Below are 19016 nucleotides of genomic sequence, written 5' to 3'. Positions count from 1 at the left end.
AAAAAAAAAAAACTTGGTATGTTTTCTCAGCATTATTAATAACTTGCTTCTTCTCAGATTTCATTTTTATCATTATCTTCACTGACTTATGAAACTTATTTAGATTTCTTTTTTAAAGAGAGCTTCAAATGTGCCTATATCTGTCCATTATCCAAACCTAAGGTTAATCTGTTTTTCCATATGCTTCAGAAATTGAAATATTCAGAAGCAAGAGGAATTAAGAGAATTAGGTTTCCTAGAACTTCAAACTGCATTCTTAAACCAGATGACATTGTAGTTGAAAATGTCATAAAATACTTTGCTACATGAAGCTCCGCTTTTAATCCAATAAATGGATCCAATAAATGTTTGGCATCTGCTGTACTTCATTCATTCCTTAAACACTTTTTGAGAGCTTACTATGTCCTAGGTTCTTTGTCAGATGTGTGTGTGCTTAGTCGGTCAGTCAACCCCTGGACTGTGGGCCGCCAGGCTCCTATGTCAGTGTGATTCTCCAGGCAGAAATACTGGAGTGGGTAGCCATTCCCTTCTCTAGGGGATCTTCCTGACCCAGGGCTCAAACCCAGGTCTCCTGCTTTGCAGGCAGATTCTTTACCATCTGAGCCAGTAAGGAAGCCCCTCTTTGTAAGGTACTGAGGACCAAGAAATTGATAATCAGAGAGAAGAAATGAACAGGACATGGTTCCTGTGGGACCTGTGATATCCAGAGGGAGACAGATGTGAATGGACAGAATTTCAGGCCGACACTGCTGTCTACAGGTTACATAGTCCATCTTTGGTACAGAGAAGGCCAGAGTCTTCAGCCAGCCTGGGGATGATACTCTCCTGCCAAGGACTGTCAGCAACTTACCTGTAGTTGAACAAAAGGATTTCTTTCTTTCTTTCTTTCTTTTTAATATGGAGCATTACATGAATTTGCATGTCATCCTTGCATAGGGCCCATGCTAATCTTCTCTGTATTGTTCCACTTTTAGCGTATGTCCTGCCAAAGTGAGCATGGGATTTCTTGCTTTGTGGCAATGAAGAAGAAACCACACCATGAGGAACGAAAGGGCATCTCAGTGAGAGAGCTGAAGGCAGCTTGTTACAGTTTAGATTTGTGTTACTTGACTGTGAGGAGGGTTTAAAGAATCGCTGTTTTGCTCCAGAATTGGTGTTGTGAGAAGGCATTAGCGGTTCTGTGGCTGAGGATCTCAATTTTTATCTAGAAGGTGGGACTGAGGCTATAACTGGCAGAGAAGCCACAGTCACGTTAGCCAGGAGAGAGTTTTGCTCTTTTGTGTGGTTCATACATTCTTGTTTTCATCTGTGCTCAGAGGTGATCAAGGTGTTGTCTATCTGTCTCATTCTAACGTTCTTATTTTTTCATTTTTTAAGATTTTATTTATTTGTGACCGTATTGGGCCTTCCTGGCTGCGGGCCCTCTCTAGTTGTGGCAAGCAGGGACTGCTCTTCATTGCGGTGCATGTGCTGCTGTTTGCGGTGGCTTCTCTTGTTGCAGAGCATGGGCCCTAGAGCGCTGGCTCAGGAGTTGTGGCACATGTATTTAGTTGCCCCGCAGCATATGGAATCTACCCAGACCAGGGATCACAGTCATTGTGAGCATGCTGTGGCCCAACTGTTAGAAGCAGACCATCTCAGGTGAGAGCAATCAGAGGCTGCTTGTTTCTTTCTTACTGGTAAAAGCTTCATCTGAGCAATCTTGAAAGAAAAGTTGGAGTTAACTAGGCACATTGGGAAAGGGAGAGATGTGTGGGCATCCCCGGGCAAGGATGTGGTATAAGCAGATTCTGAGGAGAGAAAGTGATAATCGCCAGGAATCAGGTATTGCTTCAGGTAAAAGGCAAAGGCAGAGAGTGGCAGAAGCCTGATCATGGAGAATCCTGTATGTCCCACTGAGGAGCTTAGACTTTATCCTTTAGGCACTGGAATGCTGTGAACTACTTGTAAGCTTGATGCTGTTAAAGTGCTGCACTCAGTAGGCCAGCAAATTTGGAAAACTCAGTGGTGGCCACAGGACTGGAAAAGGTCAGTTTTCATTCCAGTCCCAAAGAAGGGCAGTGCCAAGCAATGTCCAAACTACCGCACAATTGCACTCATTTCACATGCCTTTGACTATGTGGATCACAACAAACGTGGAAAATTCTTCAAGAAATGGGAATACCAGACCACCTTACCTGCCTCCTGAGAAACCTGTATGCAGGTCAAGAAGCAACAGTTAGAACCAGACATGGAACAGCAGACTGATTCCAAATTAAGAAAGGAGTACATCAAGACTGTATATTGTCACCCTGCTTGTTAAACTTACATGCAGAGTACATCATGAGAAACGCTGGGCTGGATGAAGCACAAGCTGGAATCAAGATTGCCGGGAGAAATATCAATAACCTCAGATATGCAGATGACACCACCCTTATGGCAGAAAGTGAAGAACTGAAGAGCCTTTTGATGAAAGTGAAAGAGGAGAGTGAAAAAGCTGGCTTAAATCTCAACATTCAAAAAATGAAGATCATGCTTCTGGCCCCATCCCTTCATGGCAAACAGATGGGGAAACAATGGTTTGATCCCTGCTCTGGGAAGATCCCACATACCAGGGAGCAACTAAGCCCATGAGCCACAACTACTGAGCAGCAACTACTGGAGCCCGCATGCCTAGAGCCTGTCCTCCTCAACAAGAGGAGCCACCTCAATGAGAAGCCCAGCTCAACGCAACTAGAGAAAGCCCACGTGCAGCAACGAAGACCCACCATGGCCAAAAAATAATGTAAATAAATAAAGCTTTAAAAAAAACGTTGGAGCAGATTGCCATTCCCTTCTCCAGGGGCTCTTCCTGACCCAGGGGTCAAACACAAGTCTGCTGCATAGCAGGCAGATTCTTTACTATCTGAGCCACCAAGGAAGCCCTATTACAAAACAGTGACTCACAATTTTTAAAGGTTATGCTGCATTTATATTTGTATAAAATATTGGCTTTATAAAACTTTATAAAAATATTGGCTGTATTCCCCATGTTGTATAATATATCCTTGTAGCTTATTTTATACCTAATTGTTTGTACCTCTTTACCCCCTGACCCTATAATTGCCCCTCCCACCTTCCCTCTCCCTAGTGGTAGCCATTAGTTTTTTCTCTGTATCTATAAGTCAGCTTCTTTTTTGTTATCTTCACTAATTTGTTATATTTCTTAGATTCCATAAGTAAGTAATACCTTGTCTTTCTCTGTCTGACTTATTTCACTTAGCATAATGCCCTCCTAAGTCTATCCATATTGCTGCAAATGGCAAAATTTTGTTCTTTTTTTATATAACTTAGTACTATTCCATTGTGTATATACCATATTTTCTTTATCCATTCATCTGTTGATTCCCACTTAGGTTGCTTCAGTTTCTTGGCAGTTGTAAATAATGCTGCTATAAACATTAGGATGCATGTATCTTTTCCAATTAGAGATTTTTTTTTTTTCAGGTAGGTACTAAGGAGTGGGATTGCTAGGTCATTTTAGTAGTTCCCAGTTCAATTCAGTTCAGTCAACTCTGCAACCTCACGGACTACAGCCTGCCAGCCTTCCCTGTCCATCACCAACTCCTGGAGCTTGCTCAAACTCGTGTCCATCTAGTCAGTGATGCCATCCAACCATCTCATCCTCTGTCGTTCCCTTCTCCTCATCTTTCACCTTCATCAAGAGATTCTTTAGTTCTTCTTCGCTTTCTGCCATAAGGGTGGTGTCATCTGCATATCTGAGGTTATTGATATTTCTCCCGACAATCTTGATTCCAGCTTGTGCTTCATCCAGCCAGGCATTTTGCATGATGTACTCTGCATATAAGTTAAATAAGCAGAGTGACAATATACAGCCTTTCCCAATTTGGAACCAGTCTGTTGTTCCATATCCAGTTCTAACTGTTGCTTCTTGACCTGCATGCAGATTTCTCAGGAGGTAGGTAAGGTGGTCTGGTATTCCCATCTGTTTAAGAATTTTCCACAGTTTGTTGTGATCCACTCAATGGCTTCAGCATAGTCAATAAAGCAGAAGTAGATGTTTTTCTGGAATTCTCTTGCTTTTTTGATGATCCAGTGGATGTTGGCAATTTGATCTCTGCCTTTTCTAAATCCACTTTGAACATCTGAAAGTTCACAGTTCACATACTGTTGAAGCCTGGCTTGGAGAATTTCGAGCATTACTTTGCCAGCATGTGAGATGAGTGCAATTGTGTGGTAGTTTGAACATTCTTTGGCATTGCCTTTCTTTAGGACTGGAATGAAAACTGACCTTTTCCAGTTCTTATGGCCAATGCTGAGTTTTCCAAATTTGTTGGCATATTGAGTACAGCACTTTAACAGTATCATCTTTTAGGATTTGAAATAACTCACCTGGAATTCAATCACCTCCACTAGCTTTGTCCATAGTGATGCTTCATAAAGCCCACTTGACTTTGCATTCCAGGATGTGTGGCTCTAGGTGAGTGATCACACCATCATGGTTATCTGGGTCATGAAGATCTTTTTTGTGTAGTTCTTCTGTGTGTTCTAGCCACCTCATATTAATATCTTTTGCTTCTGTTAGGTCCATATTGTTCTATTCTTTATTATGCCCATCTTTACATGAAATGTTCCCTTGGTGTCTCTAATTTTCTTGAAGAGATCTCTAGTCTTTCCCATTCTATTGTTTCCCTCTATTTCTTTGCATTGATCACTGAGGAAGACTTTCTTATATCTCCTTGCTATTCTTTGGAACTCTGCATTCAAACGAGTATATCTTTCCTTTTCTCCTTTGCCTTTAGCTTCTCTTCTTTTCTCAGCTATTTGTAAGACTTCCTCAGACAACCATTTTGCCTTTTTGCATTTCTTTCCTTGGGGATGGTCTTGAGCACTGCCTCCCGTACAATGTCATGAACCTCTGTGCATAGTTCTTCAGGCACTCTGTCTATCAGATCTCATCTCTTGAATCTATTTGTCACTTCTACCATATAATAGTAAGGTATTCGATTTAGGTCATACCTGAATGGTCTAGTGGTTTTCCCTACTTTCTTCAGTTTAAGTCTGAATTTGGCAATAAGGAGTTCTTGATCTGAACCACAGTCAGCTCCTGGTCTTGTTTTTGCTGACTGTATAGAGCTTCTCCATCTTTGACTGCAAAGAATATAATCAATCTGATTTCGGTATTGACCATCTGGTGATGTCCATGTGTAGAGTCTTCTCATGTGTTGCTAGAAGAGGGTGTTTGCTATAATCAGTGCTTTCTCTTGGCAAAACTCTGTTAGCCTTTGCCCTGCTTCATTTTGTACTCCAAGACCAAATTTGCCTGTTACTCCAGATATCTCTTGACTTCCTAGTTTTGCATTCCAGTCCCCTATGAAGAAAAGGACATTTTGGGGGGTGTTAGTTCTAGAAGGTCTTGTAGGTTTTCATAGAACCATTTAACTTCAGCTTCTTCACCATTACTGGTTGGGGCATAGACTTGGATTACTGTGATAATGAATGGTTTGCCTTGGAAACAGAGATCATTCTGTCGTTTTTGAGATTGCACCCAAGTACTGCATTTCAGACTCTTTTGTTGACTATGAGGGCTACTCCATTTCTTTTAAGGGATTCTTTCCCACAGTAGTAGATGCAATGGTCATCTGAAGTTATTTTTAGTATTTTGAAAAATTTCCATATTGTTTTCCACAGCAGCTACGTCAATTAACGTTCCCACCAACAGTGTACAAGGGTTTCCTTTTCTCCACATCCTCTCCAACATTGGTTATTTGTGTTCTTTTTTGATGACAGCCATTCTGACAGATGTGAGGTGACATCTCATTGTGGTTTTGATTTGCATTTCCCTGATGATTAGTGATGTTGAACTTCTTTTAATATGCTTGTTAGCCATCTGCATTTGCTCGTTGGAAAAATGTCTGTTCAGTTCTTCTGCCTATTTTTTAATCAGATTCTTTATTTTTTTATGGTGACTTGTATGAGGTATGTATATATATTGGGTATCAACCCCTTGTCAGTCATATCATTTGCAAATATATTCTCCCATTCAGGACTGTTTTTGTTTAGTTGATGGTTTCCTTTGCTGTGAAAAAGCTTTTGTGTTTAATTAGATCCTGTTTATTTATTTTTGCTTTTATTTACTTTAGGAGATAGATTCAAAAAATATTGCTACAATTTATGTCAAAGAGCATTCTCCCTTTGCTTTCCTCTAGAAATTTTATGCTTTTCAGTCTTATATTTAAATATTTAACATTTAAATATTTTACATTTTAATTTTTACATTTAAATATTTAAATATAATTTAAATGTAAATATTAAATATATTTTATATTTTATATTTTATTTTATATTTTATATTTTATAATATATATTTTATTTTATATATATAATTTATATTTTAATTTTATATTAAATAAATATTAAATGTAAATTTAAATGTAAATATTTAAATTTAAATATTTTACATTAATATTTTAATATTTACATTAATATTTTTATTTTTGTGTATGGAGTAGAGAATGTTCCAATTTTTTCTTTTACATGTAGCTGTCCAGTTTTCCCAGCACTATTTATTGAAGTATCTGTCTTTTCTCCATTGTGCAGACTATCTTTTCTCTTTTATCATAGAGTAATTAACCATAAGTGTGTGGGTTTATTTTTGGGTTTTCTATTCTGTCCCACTGATCTATGAGTCTGTTTTTGTACCAGAACCATACTGAGTTTTTATTACTATAGCTTTGTAATATAGTCGGAAGTCAGGAAGCATATTCCTACAGCTGTTTCTCTTTCTCGATTGTTTTGGCTGTTCAAAGTCTTTTATTTTTCCATACAAACTATTAAATTATTTGTTCTAGTTCTGTGCAGAATGCAGTTGTTGTTCTGATAGAGATTGCATTGAATTGGTACATTGGTTTGGGTAGTATGGTCATTTTAACAATATTAATTTTTCCAGTCCAAGAACATGGTATATAGAGGTCTCCTTTTTAATAAATTGTTAACACATTACCACTTTACCCATTGACGTTTTCTTTCCTCAGGAGATCTAGTATTGGTTTTTTGCTTTTATTTTTTTTTCTTTACTAAGTCTTTAGGACAGGATATTTTATAACTGTTATGCTTCTCTTCTACCTTTGTGAAAGAGTATACAATTTTGCAGTCTTATGAAGCAAATAAGGGCTTTGGCTTGAATATTTAGTTGCTCTAACTTAGAACATGTGTTTCACGCAGCTTTTTCTAAACCAATTTGTTGTTTCTTACATTTGACAGGAAAACATTTTTTTGTGAAGTTACACATAGAAGATACTCAAATGTTATTGATTGACCTTACCCTTCCTATTGTCTAGAAGATTTTGTACATTTGACAACGAATACATTTTTGTTCTGTGCTTTTGTGCTTCAACTGGTATTTAAAAAAGCTGTTTGAGCTATTATTACTTATTTAATGATACATTCTCTGTATAAGATTCAAGATATCATTGATTATTCCTTCAGAAATTCCCTTACTCAAATATCTTAAAGAATTTGCTCTCAAAATATTGGCTGGGCAGATTATCTGAACAGCTAAAAAATTTCCTTTCCAGTATATTTTCATCCATCAGCAGTGGCATTTTAGAAGAATGTGGAGCTCTGCTAAGAACTTTTGTAATGCGCTTTGCCAACATTTAAGTATAATGAAGCCAATAGAGTGTGTGACATTGCATGATTGACAGGTCACCTCTGATAATAGCAAAAGATAATTTCTTATCTAGAACATCAGAAAAAGCTGTTTTGTACTTTATTAAGGTCTTGCCTTCAACTTTTGTTGTCCGTTATGGTAGCCACCAACACTTGTGGTTATTATATTTTAATTTAGATTAATTTAATTAAAAATTCATTTCCTCAGTCATACTAGCCATATTGCAAAGGCTTAATAGGGCTACTCTTTACCAAATTGGGCAGTGTAGATATAGAACATTTCTGTCACCATAAGAAGTTCTATTAGACAGGGCTATCTTAAAATCTTGAAGGATTTTTTTAATGTCTGCCACAGCTAATTGGATAGTTTATCCTAGAAACATTTAAAAATTCATTGTTAATTTGAATGTTTTATAAATGAAGGGTTTTCCCCCTAAAATATAACTTATAGTGTGGAGATATTGTAAATTGATCTCATAATTCTCATTCGGAGAAAAGAAAGCTGTTGTTTTATACCAGTTTACAAATGAACACTAACATTTACATATCATATTCTTCTTTCCAAATTTCTGACTCTGTGGGCTTCATATTCATGTAATAAATAGCTATTGAGATCCTGCTACATGTCAAGCTTATATGTTTGGCCTACAACTGGTCTTTCCCCCCAACCCAGCTTTATTAAGATAATTGACATTATGTTTAAGATATACACCTTGATGATTTGCTATACTTAATTACAAAATTGGAGAAAGGAACAGCAACCCACTGCAGTATTCTTGCCTGGAGAATTCCAGAGGAACCTGGCGGGCTACTGTCTATGGCGTCGCAGAGTCGGACACGACTGAGCAGCAAATACACACATGCACATGTTACAAAGTGGTGCCCACAGTGGGGTTAGTTAACACCTCCATCATCTCAGCTGATCACCATTTCTTTCTGTGGTGAGAACATTTAAGATCTACTTCCTTAGCAGCTTTCAAGTACATGATAGAGTAGTGTTAGCTATCGTCACCATGCTGTACTTTAGACCGTAGGAGTTGCTCATCTTGTAACTGGAAGATGAGTTTCCCCCTCTCTCCAGCCCCTGGCCACCACCATTTTTTCTGTTTCCATGAGTTTTGACTTTTTAATTAGTTTATTTATTTAGTTAGTTTTTGACTGCACTGGGTCTTTGTTGTGGCATGCGGGCTTTCTCTGGTTGTGGCCAACGGGGGCTACTCTTCGTTGCCGTGTACAGGCTTCTCGTTGCGGTGGCTTCCCTTGTGGCAGGGCTTGGTCTCTGTTCCACATGTAAGCTATACAGTATTTGTCTTTCTCTATATAACTTATTTCAGTTAGCATAATGCCCTCAGGGTCCACATGCGTTGTCACAAATACGAGGATTTCCTTGTCTAAAGCTACATGTCTAAGTCAATATTTTCCAAGGGTTCCCAGACCACGGCCAAGAAAGGCTGAAGCTGGTTGACAAGTTACTTCAGGGTTCACAGCTGGGACCAAGATCCTTTTGTCTTTTACCCAATGCACAGGCATGCAAAACCCTTACCGGGTCCCTCAGCATATGTTTGTAGATCCCACTGCCCCTGGAAAAGCGCTTTTGTCTGTGGGTGGATGCCAAATTGTTGTTGGGGGTGGGGAACAGTGGATACCAATAAGGGGCATATTATTTGGCCATCTTGCTGACATCACTGTCCACATATAGCTGGTCATGGTTGATTCTCCAAAAAAATCAGATTATAGAAAATTCAATTGTTAGACTGTGAAAATATTCTGGTATGGCTCAGTTTGCTTCAATTTTCCTTCATTTATATTAATATAAGCAAGATTATGCCTAAATACTGGTGAAAAGCTACAGAAGCTATTATCGGAGCCCTATATTCTTCTAAAGCATCACCGTCAGTAAGTGTAAATACGTAATCATAAGCATGTCTTTAAATTATTACATATTTTACATCAGATATATTTAAGTTATTTAGATCAGATACATTTAGGCTCATATTTTTCAACACAGGAGTATGATTTCATTTCTTTTGTGAGTTTCAAAGCCATGTAAAAAGAACTATATTCCAAGTTCCTTTAAATGCTAAATTCTCTAGACTGGTTTTTCCCTTCCTCTTTGTCCTAAGATTTTCAAGCAGGGGGTGATAGAGCTCAGTGCAGCACGGGGGAGGTTGCAGAATTCTTTACTACAACTGCTGCTGTGTTATGCTCAATCGTGTCCAACTCTTTGCAACCCTATGGACTGTAGCCCGCCAGGCTCCTCTGTCCATGGGATTCCCCAGGCAAGAATGCTGAGTAGCTTGCCATTTCCTTCTTCAGGGAATCTTCTTAACCCAGTAATAGAACCGGAGTCTCTTGCATCTCCTACATTGGCAGGTAGATTCTTTACCTCTAGCGCCACCCGGGGAAGCCCCAGTTATTACAACAGTGGATCCCAAAGTGTGCTACACTTTGAAATCATCCATGGATGTTTCAAAAATATGGCCACCTACCTCCTACCCATCTCCCACCCACCTCCCAACCTGATTTAATTGGTCTCGGTTGTGATTTTGGCTCTGGGGATTTTTAGCTCTCCTGGTGATTCTAATGTGCAGCAAAGTTTGAGAACCACTGCAGTGTAGAATCACCAGGGAAGCCTTTTAAAATATACACGTTGGCCTTCCACTCAGAAGTTTGACTTTGGTTTTGAATCAGCAAGTCTGGGGTAGAACACAGCCAACTGTAATTTTGAAGTGCCAAAGGTGATTCTGAAGTGTAGCTGGAATCAAGAACCACTGCTATATAAGAATAATTGTCTCCTCTCTTTCTCTTCCCACACGTCCCCTACATCTTTGATACATGGGGGGAATCAAAAGAGCATATCTACCAAATCAGATCAAAAGTCCCTAGAAAAAAAGGCCCTAAGGTTAATACTGGTTCTTCCCCTTTTTGAAATAATAGCGCACCCTAGGGGCGGAAACATAGATTGCTCCAGCTTTTGAAGAAGACAGAGCAGAGTCTCAGTATACGGGAAACCTAAGGCACTGATTTCTCAGGCCAGTGGTCTCCAGGCTTTACTTAATCATGTGTCAGTAAAGTGGGGGTCTTACCTGGTGGTCCAGTGGCTAAGACTCTGTACTCCCAATGCAGGAGGCCCAGGTTCGATCCCTGCTCAGGGAGCTGGATGCCACATTGCCACAACCCAAGATCCCAAGTGCCACAACCAAGACCTGGTACAGCCAAGTAAATCAATACGTTTTTAAAAAATACAGTGTGGGGGACAACAGTCTGGACATATGCATATTTTTATGGTTATCTACATGCACTTCTGTACTTTCATACATTATAAAATTTACATAAAGACAGACTCTTTAAAGGATGGGTAAGATGAAATAAACAATATATACATAAATTAAAATTTTAATAGAAAAAGCTTTTTGTCACTTAAAAATTAATAATAATACATTGTTTAATGGGAATAGTGTGTTTGAATACGGAGTATTGATGAGCCTGCCATCATTTTGTTTGGTGTGGTAGCTGACAAAGGGCTCATGAAGAAAAGTGTGAACTCTACTATTTTCTTAGCATTCACTCATGCTTACGTCATTAGACTTCTGTTTACCTTCTCAGATGAATCTTTTGAAGACTTTTTTTTGTCTGCACTGGGTCTTCCTTGGTGCGTGTGGACTTTCTCCAGTTGGGCCAGCAGGGGCTGCTCTCTAGGTGTGGCGCACAGGCTTCTCATTGCGGTGGCCTCTCTCGTTGCAGAGCATGAGCTCTAGGTGTGTGGGCTCAGTAGTTGTGGCAAGTGGGCTTAGCCGCCCTGCAGCCTGCAGAATCTTCCCTGACCAGCAATCAAACCCAGGTCCCTGGATTGGCAGGCAGCTGCTTAACCACTAAACCACCAGGGAAGTCCTTGTTAATTCTGTAGATCTGTTTTCATTAAAACTGGCTAATGAAACCCATAAATCCATTTTGAGAGGCAGGTATAAACTAAAGTGTGCTGTGATACTACACCGAGGGCAGACCAATAAGTAAGGGCACCGTTAAACCCCTTTTGATTGGGGAAATCAGACAATATGTGATTATCTGACATATTCCAGAGCCAACCTATTCGCTAAATATGAATAGAGCTTAATTTCTTGTTTTAAAATGAGTATCGTGAGTATGGATAGGTCTAGTATGCCTTTCCACGCTGTGGAAGATCATCTTGCTATCCCTGGGATGTTTATACCCTGCTTTGAAGACCGTTACTCCAGATGGCTACATAAAAAACCTTTTATTGCACAGTTCTTATAAATCACTATAATTGAATAAAGATTGGAGAATGAAATATGAATTCTAATAGGACTTCCAGTCTCTTACCTTGGCCCTTATGTCAGCCTCTGAATTTGATTATTATTAAACTGTCCTCTATTTTTAAGATGGAGAAATTAATACTTCAGGGGACTTCTGACACTTATAAGGCATTTTTAGTTTGACCTTTGAGCTCTAAGATTAGATTTCTGTTTTTTTCTTCTAATCTGAATCATGGAGTTTCTATTGCTATTTAAAGAGTTGTTTCAGAAACCTAAGATTTACTAGCCAAGATTGATAATGTGTTCTAGATGAAACTTTAGCTGATAAGATACAGATTTAAACATTGCTGTGCTGTACTTAGTCGTATCCGACTCTTTGAGACCCCATGGACTGTAGCCTGCCAGGCTCCTCTGCCTGCGGGGATTCTCCAGGCAAGAATACTGGAGTGGGTTGCCATGCCCTTCTCCAAGGGATCTTCCTGACCCAGGGATCAAACCCAAATCTCCCACATTGCTAGCAGATTCTTTACCATCTGATCCACCAAGGAAACCCAAGAATACTGGAGTGGATAGCCTATCCCTTCTCTGGGGGATCTTCCCAACCCAGGGATCAAACCAGGGTCTCTTGCATTGCAGGCAGATTCTTTACCAGCTGAGCTACCAGGGAAGCCCAAACGTAGCTGTAGCTTATCCCAATTACACCTGGTTTTTGTTTGTTTTCTAGCTGTCTTCACAGAAGTCAGTGCCATGGATACCCATGCTGAAATCACTGCCACTTTGGGCTATTGTAGTTGCACATTTTTCTTACAACTGGACTTTTTATACTTTATTGACCTTATTGCCTACTTACATGAAGGAAGTCCTAAGGTTCAATATTCAAGAGGTAAGAAAAAAATAAGCATCTACTTCTTATAGAGAATATACAGAATTTGTTCCTGTCTATGTGAAACTCAGTTATTTTGCATCTTCCGTTTTACTTTGGTATACTAAATTCTAGAGACTTCTCTTTTTAGCTTTGCTTGTTCCTTTCCTCTATGTGTGTTAACTCTTGATTCAGCGTGTCTTGGCTAGTACCCCCTTTAACTGTGAAGGTCTTACTAGTGCCCAGTAACATGCCAGGATCTCAGGTGACAAATACAGGTGGTACTGTGTGTGTGTGCGTGTGTGTATGTTAGTCACTCAGTCGTGTCTGACTCTTTATGACCCCGTGGACTGTAGCCCACCAGGCTCCTCTGTCCATGGAATTCTCCAGGTAAGAATACTGGAGTGGGTAGCCATTCCCTTCTCCAGGGGATCTTCCTGACCCAGGGATCGAACCCTGGTCTCCTGCATTGCAGGCAGATTCTTTGCCGTCTGAGTCGCCAGGGTAGCCCTGCAGGTGATAGAGTATTCGCTTCTAAAAGGGATGGTGGCAGGACTCTGCTGGCAGCCAAGTGGGGTGTGGGAAGACACAAGATTATTGTGCAGAGGGTGCTCTGTAGTGCTCTCTAGGCATTGGCAGAGCTATAGTTGTAAAGCTGTCTAAGTCAGACCTCCCGAAAACTGTCAGTTCCTTCTGATCTCATCAAATGGAGACAATTCCTATTATCTCTGTGTTGATGGATTTTGTCTCTAAAGAAATTGAAGAAAAACATAAAGAGAAAAAGGCATAGTTTGTAAGAAAACTTGGTAGTGTTTTTTGTCTTCATATGAAGAATGAATCAAAGGCATAAATGTTAGGAGATAAAATGATAAAACTCTTAGAAGTGTACATCTTTGTGACCTGGCACTGGACAACAGCTTCTCACATATGACCCCAAAAGCACACATGACCAAAAGAAAAAACTGATAAGTTGGGCTTCATCAGAATTGAAAGCTTTTGTGCCTCAAAGGATATTATCAAGAATGAAAGCCCACTGAATGGGAGAAAATATTTGCAAATCATATACTTGATAAGGATTAAGTATTCCAAATATGTAAAAAATTTGTACAACTCAATCATAAAAAGATAAGTAATCCAATTTTTTAAATGGGCAAAGGATTTAAATAGACATTTCTACAAAGAAAATATGCAAATGACCAATAAGCCCATGTAAAGATGCTGAACACTATTACTCAATACAGAAATGAAACTCAAAACCACTTCATGCCTATTAGAATCAAAAAAAATAAAATAAAACAGAAAATAACAAGTGTTGGTGAGGATGCAGAGGAAACAGATCCCTCATACATTGCTGGTAGGATGTAAAGTGTAGCTGCCATGGAAAACAGTTTGGCAGTTCATCTGAAAGTTAAACGTAAAGTTATTATGACCCACTAATTCCATTCCTGAGTGTATATCCAAGAGAACTGAAAACATATGTGCACGCAAAAACATGTACATGTACACAAAAGCTTAAAACATCATTATTCATAATAACCAAGAGGTAGAAACAACCCAAATGGTATCAGCTGATGAACAGATAAATAAAATATGGTATATTCCCCCATTCCCCCAAGAACTGTTACTGAGCTAGAGGGGAAGCCCTGGAAGAAAAAGCAGCAGCCTGGGTGGTGAATGTAAAGACAGTAAGGTTGACGGCAAAGCTGCAGTGGTTACATGGACCTAACGCTATCAACACTGTTAAAGTGAACCTTTCAGTCACCTCACTTCCAAAGCATTCTGAAAACATTGGCCACGTGGACCAAACCTTAAACTTCACCTAGACAGCTAAGCTGTGAAGAACTCTTCCAGCTACTTTTGAAAAACAAAATCCATTATACTGAAATATATCCACCAATTGCATTCAACTGAACTGAGGCTTTACCCATAGCTTGGGATGGATTTGTTGCAAGCAACCTCATTTTTCCTAAGCTCTCTGTTAACAGAGCTTGACTGTAGTCTCCTACCGTAGTGACAAATTGCATGCAAATTTAAGGATCAATCCACTTGATGCTTCTTTTTTGAAATTTTCCCAGGAGAACTATAAAAAAAATGCAGTATCAATAGTTGACTGGTAATTAGTATATGTACTCAATTGCCTTCCTTTATTTTTCATTAATATTTTTTTAGTTCTGTACTGAGAGACTTTAGAATCTTAAAAAAAAAATAGAATCTTTTTTCTTGACATTTTCATACCAAAACAACAAAAAAAAGGCATTTTCTTTTTGAATCAAAATTAAAATAAATGTGAATAGAGTTTGAAAATGATTCTCTTGTTATATAGAAGCTCTTTTTTAATGGCTTTTTCCTTGAAAAATCAGCATACTACATTCATGAAACAGCCTTTGTTCAAAATAAAGCTTGATTTGAGATACATTGTATTTAAAATTATAATCTCATTAATTAAAAAATTTAAAGATCTGATCATTTGCTTTATTATATAAGTTTAGTTTTGTTAGTTATAATCACTTGTACTTTTTCCTCATTTTTTCCTAATGTCCCTATTTTTTACAACTCAGTGAGGCTGAAGCTGTATCTGTTAGCCTATTTTGAATATTGCCATTTTGGAATCAATTTTTAAAATAAGTGAATACAAGGAACTATATCCTTGAACAGAATGCTTAATAACTATGGAAGATAGCCACGGACGTATATATGTGGTATAAATGTTGAAGATTTTAGCAGTTTTAGGTTGTCCGGGGAGTTTTTACCACTGGAATTTTAAGTGGAAAAATTCAGTAACTAGTGATTGTTGGTCTTAGCCCAGCAGAGGACAAGGCCAAGATCAGAAAATTCTCTTTTCTATTTGCTACAGTTATTCATGTGTAAGGTTCTGCCACAAACAACAATAGATGTGGTCCCACTCTACAGAATTCTTTTTGTTTTTAGTATCTCTTATTTAATTAATTAATTTATTTATTTGGCTGAACTGGGTCTTAGTTGCAGCATGTGAACTGTTAGTTGTGGCATGTGGGATCTAGTTCCCTGACCAGTGATTGAACCCTGGGCCCCTTGCATTGGGAGCTGGAGTCTTAGCCACTGGACCACCAAGGAAGTCCCCCACTATGCAGAACTCTAAGTGGAAGAAATTTAAAGAGGAAATTACTCAATACCAGAAAAAAGCAAAAATATTCAGCCGTGGAAGTGGAACTGGAAGCATGCAACATCTGAAAATAGATCACAGACTGTGGAAAAATTTCAGTCTTTTCTTAAGCACACTTAAATTTAAAATATTAACAAATTTTGCTGATCTATTCCATTAATAATGCTTAGATAGAATTATTACCAGATTTATTAGATAGAATGTATTTATTCGATAGATGGGATTTATTTATTAGACAAATAGACTTTACTTATTAGATAAAATTATTACCAGGATGGGGTGGACATATATACCTATGGCCGATTCATGTTGAACCATCACACTATTGTAATTATCCTCCAGTTAAAATAAATTAATTTTTTAAAAAAATAAAAAATATTTCTCAAAAGCTTAAAGAGAGTTAATAGTAGTAATAAAATCAACAACTGCAGCAACAGAGGAAAAAGAAACAAAAATCCGGAACCAACTACAGAACAAATCAAAATATAAGAAGAATAATAATTGTTTTTCCTGGATTATTACCAGATTTTAATATCAGTGATAAAATATCTTTCTACCTTTTTGGTGTTTGTAAATCTCTAACAGGTGTAACCCGTCTCTCTCAGACTAAAAAGTTTTCTTTTTTTAACTGTTTACTTTGTATTGGGGTATAACCAGTTAACAGACAGTCTTGTGATAGTTGTAGGTGAACAGCAAAGGAATTCAGCCAAACATACGTGTATCTATTATCCCGCAAACTTCCCTTCTATCCAGACTGCCACATAACGTTGAGCAGAGTTCCCTGTGCGGTCCTTGTTGGTTATCCATTTTAACTACAGTGGCGTGTACACGGCCATCCCAAACTCCCTAACTGTCTGTTACACCCATCTTCCCCTCCCCCAGCAACCATAAGTTCATTCTCTAAGTCTGTGTCTGTTTCTGAAAAACCTTTGTTTTTATCAGAATTGGATCATTGAGGCTTGGCACCTCAGGTTGTTCTTAAAGGAAAAATGAACAGAAGAAAGAAATATTTTTTTTTAGTTTGCTTTCTTCATTTTACAGAATGGGTGATTTCCTGAAAAGCAGTCATATTAAAACGAATAACACATTTCCATGAGACATTCTGTTTCATGTCTCATGGTTTTTTCGTTTTGTTTAGGAAGTGTTGTAAAGGAAGAGGGGAAAAAATAGAGCCCTCTCTAGCACCCACCACCTTTGTCCTCTGCTCGAAGCATGTGCGAGTGCTCCAGGCACTGTTTTTTTAAAACTGCATCTTCTTTATGTTGCGTACTTTAATTTCAGAACAAAATAAACAAAAAACCCCAACCTTCAAACCGCATGTCAGACGGGGAAAGGAACAGAGCTTGAGGCCCTTGTGGCCTGCCTTAGACAGAAGGACAGAAGTCAAACCATTGGACGTCAGCAGAGGGAGCTGGTGGGTCAGGGCCACTGGGGCCCCTGCCAGGGGAGCCACGGAGACCAGATACCGAGGGGACCAAGTCTGATGAGAAACTCCTCACCTACTTCTTCCATGCATCCTCGTCGCCCTGGACGGGGTCGGGAGGCGGGGTGGGGGGCCCCAGCAGCCCGGGGCTCCTCTTCTGTCACTTCACCTTCATCAGTGCCCGGCACTGACACAGTTGGAGTAGGTCTGGGCATCCTCAAGCAAGAAGCCGGAAGAGAGCAGTTTCTAACAGCATCTGGATGGTGCTCACTTTAAAATAATTCATTAAGCTGTACACTTGACTTATGTGATTTTCTCTTTTATTATAATTAAAAAATATTTTCAAAATAAATAAATTAAGACTGTCCCACGGGAGAAAGCCCTAGGCTAATAGGAAGACATCCTCTCTCACTGAAGCTAGAGCCCAAATCCCAAAATAGCATTCAAGATCACCCTAAGCAGACTAGACTGTGGTTCCCTGTGAGACAGGCTCTCTGGGACTGCATTGAGCTGAATCCCGTAATCCTAAAAACCAAACTTATTTATTATATAAAAATTAGCAGAATACTGCTATGTGTTTGCTTTCATGTGGTGGTAGGGGTATGTGTGTATGTGTGTGTGTATATGTGTTATTTTGGTTCTTCTTCCCTCCATAATTAATCCTGGATCTTCTTGTTCCTTCCAGAATGGGTTTTTATCTGCAGTCCCTTATTTAGGCTGTTGGTTATGTATGATCCTATCTGGTCAAGCTGCTGACAATTTAAGGGCAAGATGGAATTTTTCAACTCTATGGGTTCGAAGAGTTTTTAGCCTTATAGGTAGGTAAAAATGAATCATGTTGTTTTGGTTTACAATTATTTACTGTGTTTATGTTGAAAGGCAAAGTAAAAGTGATAATATTAGTTATTTGTTCACATATCAGAACAATATATTTTAATGCATGTAGTACATGTCTGTATAAGATGGTTCTTTTTGAATGATGCATTTTAAGGATTAAGATTTATAATATCCTGTTATCTCTACCATACTCTTACAACTATAAAAAAAAAAATGGCTTGCTTTGCTGAGTATCTTCCCCTGCATTTTTATAAATCATTTTGTTTTCAACTCTAAGTTTGCAATGAAAATAAGAAAGTCTCCATCCCTTTTCTATTTTAAATTTCAATCAAAAATATATATTAGCATCATTATAGCATTATGGGTCCCCATGAGGACCCATAAATCAAAGAACTCAAAGGAACCTTAAATAATCATATGTTTCAGACTCTGATTTCAGAAAAGTGAATTTTAAAACGATGTAAAACAACTAATAAGTTCCTTGGTTGCAGTATCGACAAATACAACATTTCCATCATCACAGAGAGTTGCTGATGGCCCTGCTATAGGCTCAGGAAACACAGCAGCTGCTCATTACGTCCCTTCCTGTATTACTTTTATGTTATGCTTAACTGCCTGTAATAATCTCCACGTACCACTTTGAGTTGTCAAAACCTAGATGGAGTATTTTCCTAACCTTATCTAACAGAGTTTATTGTTTAGTTTACCTTCTTTGGTTATGTGAATTTTGAATCATATTCTGAATCAACTGTTGCCTCTCTCTGGAGCCATATGTTTTAGTCATTCTCTTGCTCTTTTCTCAAACATTGTAGAACTTTAGCTGAGTCC

At 38.5% G+C, this 19016-nt stretch overlaps 1 protein-coding gene and 1 non-coding gene across 6 annotated transcripts in view; one reads left to right on the top strand and one right to left on the bottom strand.

Moving 5' to 3' along the window:
- The window catches only part of SLC17A5 (solute carrier family 17 member 5), a 72494-nt gene that overhangs the window by 28955 nt on the left and 24523 nt on the right, over positions 1-19016 (top strand). For 3 of the 5 annotated variants that reach the window (XM_061132050.1, XM_061132046.1, XM_061132045.1), the window contains 2 exons: positions 12649-12807; positions 18037-18169. In XM_061132050.1, the coding sequence (XP_060988033.1) occupies positions 12649-12807; positions 18037-18169 (292 nt within the window). The remainder of the gene's footprint in view (positions 1-12648; positions 12808-18036; positions 18170-19016) is intronic. The other 2 variants (XM_061132049.1, XM_061132047.1) reach the window with 1 other exon arrangement.
- On the bottom strand, positions 892-996 carry LOC133048356 (U6 spliceosomal RNA). Its single transcript, XR_009691018.1, has one exon. It is a non-coding gene; the product is annotated as a U6 spliceosomal RNA (small nuclear RNA).

Source organism: Dama dama, chromosome 28 (assembly GCF_033118175.1).
Source record: "Dama dama isolate Ldn47 chromosome 28, ASM3311817v1, whole genome shotgun sequence".
NCBI lineage: Eukaryota > Metazoa > Chordata > Mammalia > Artiodactyla > Cervidae > Dama > Dama dama.
This window is presented reverse-complemented; position numbering and strand designations above follow the sequence as displayed.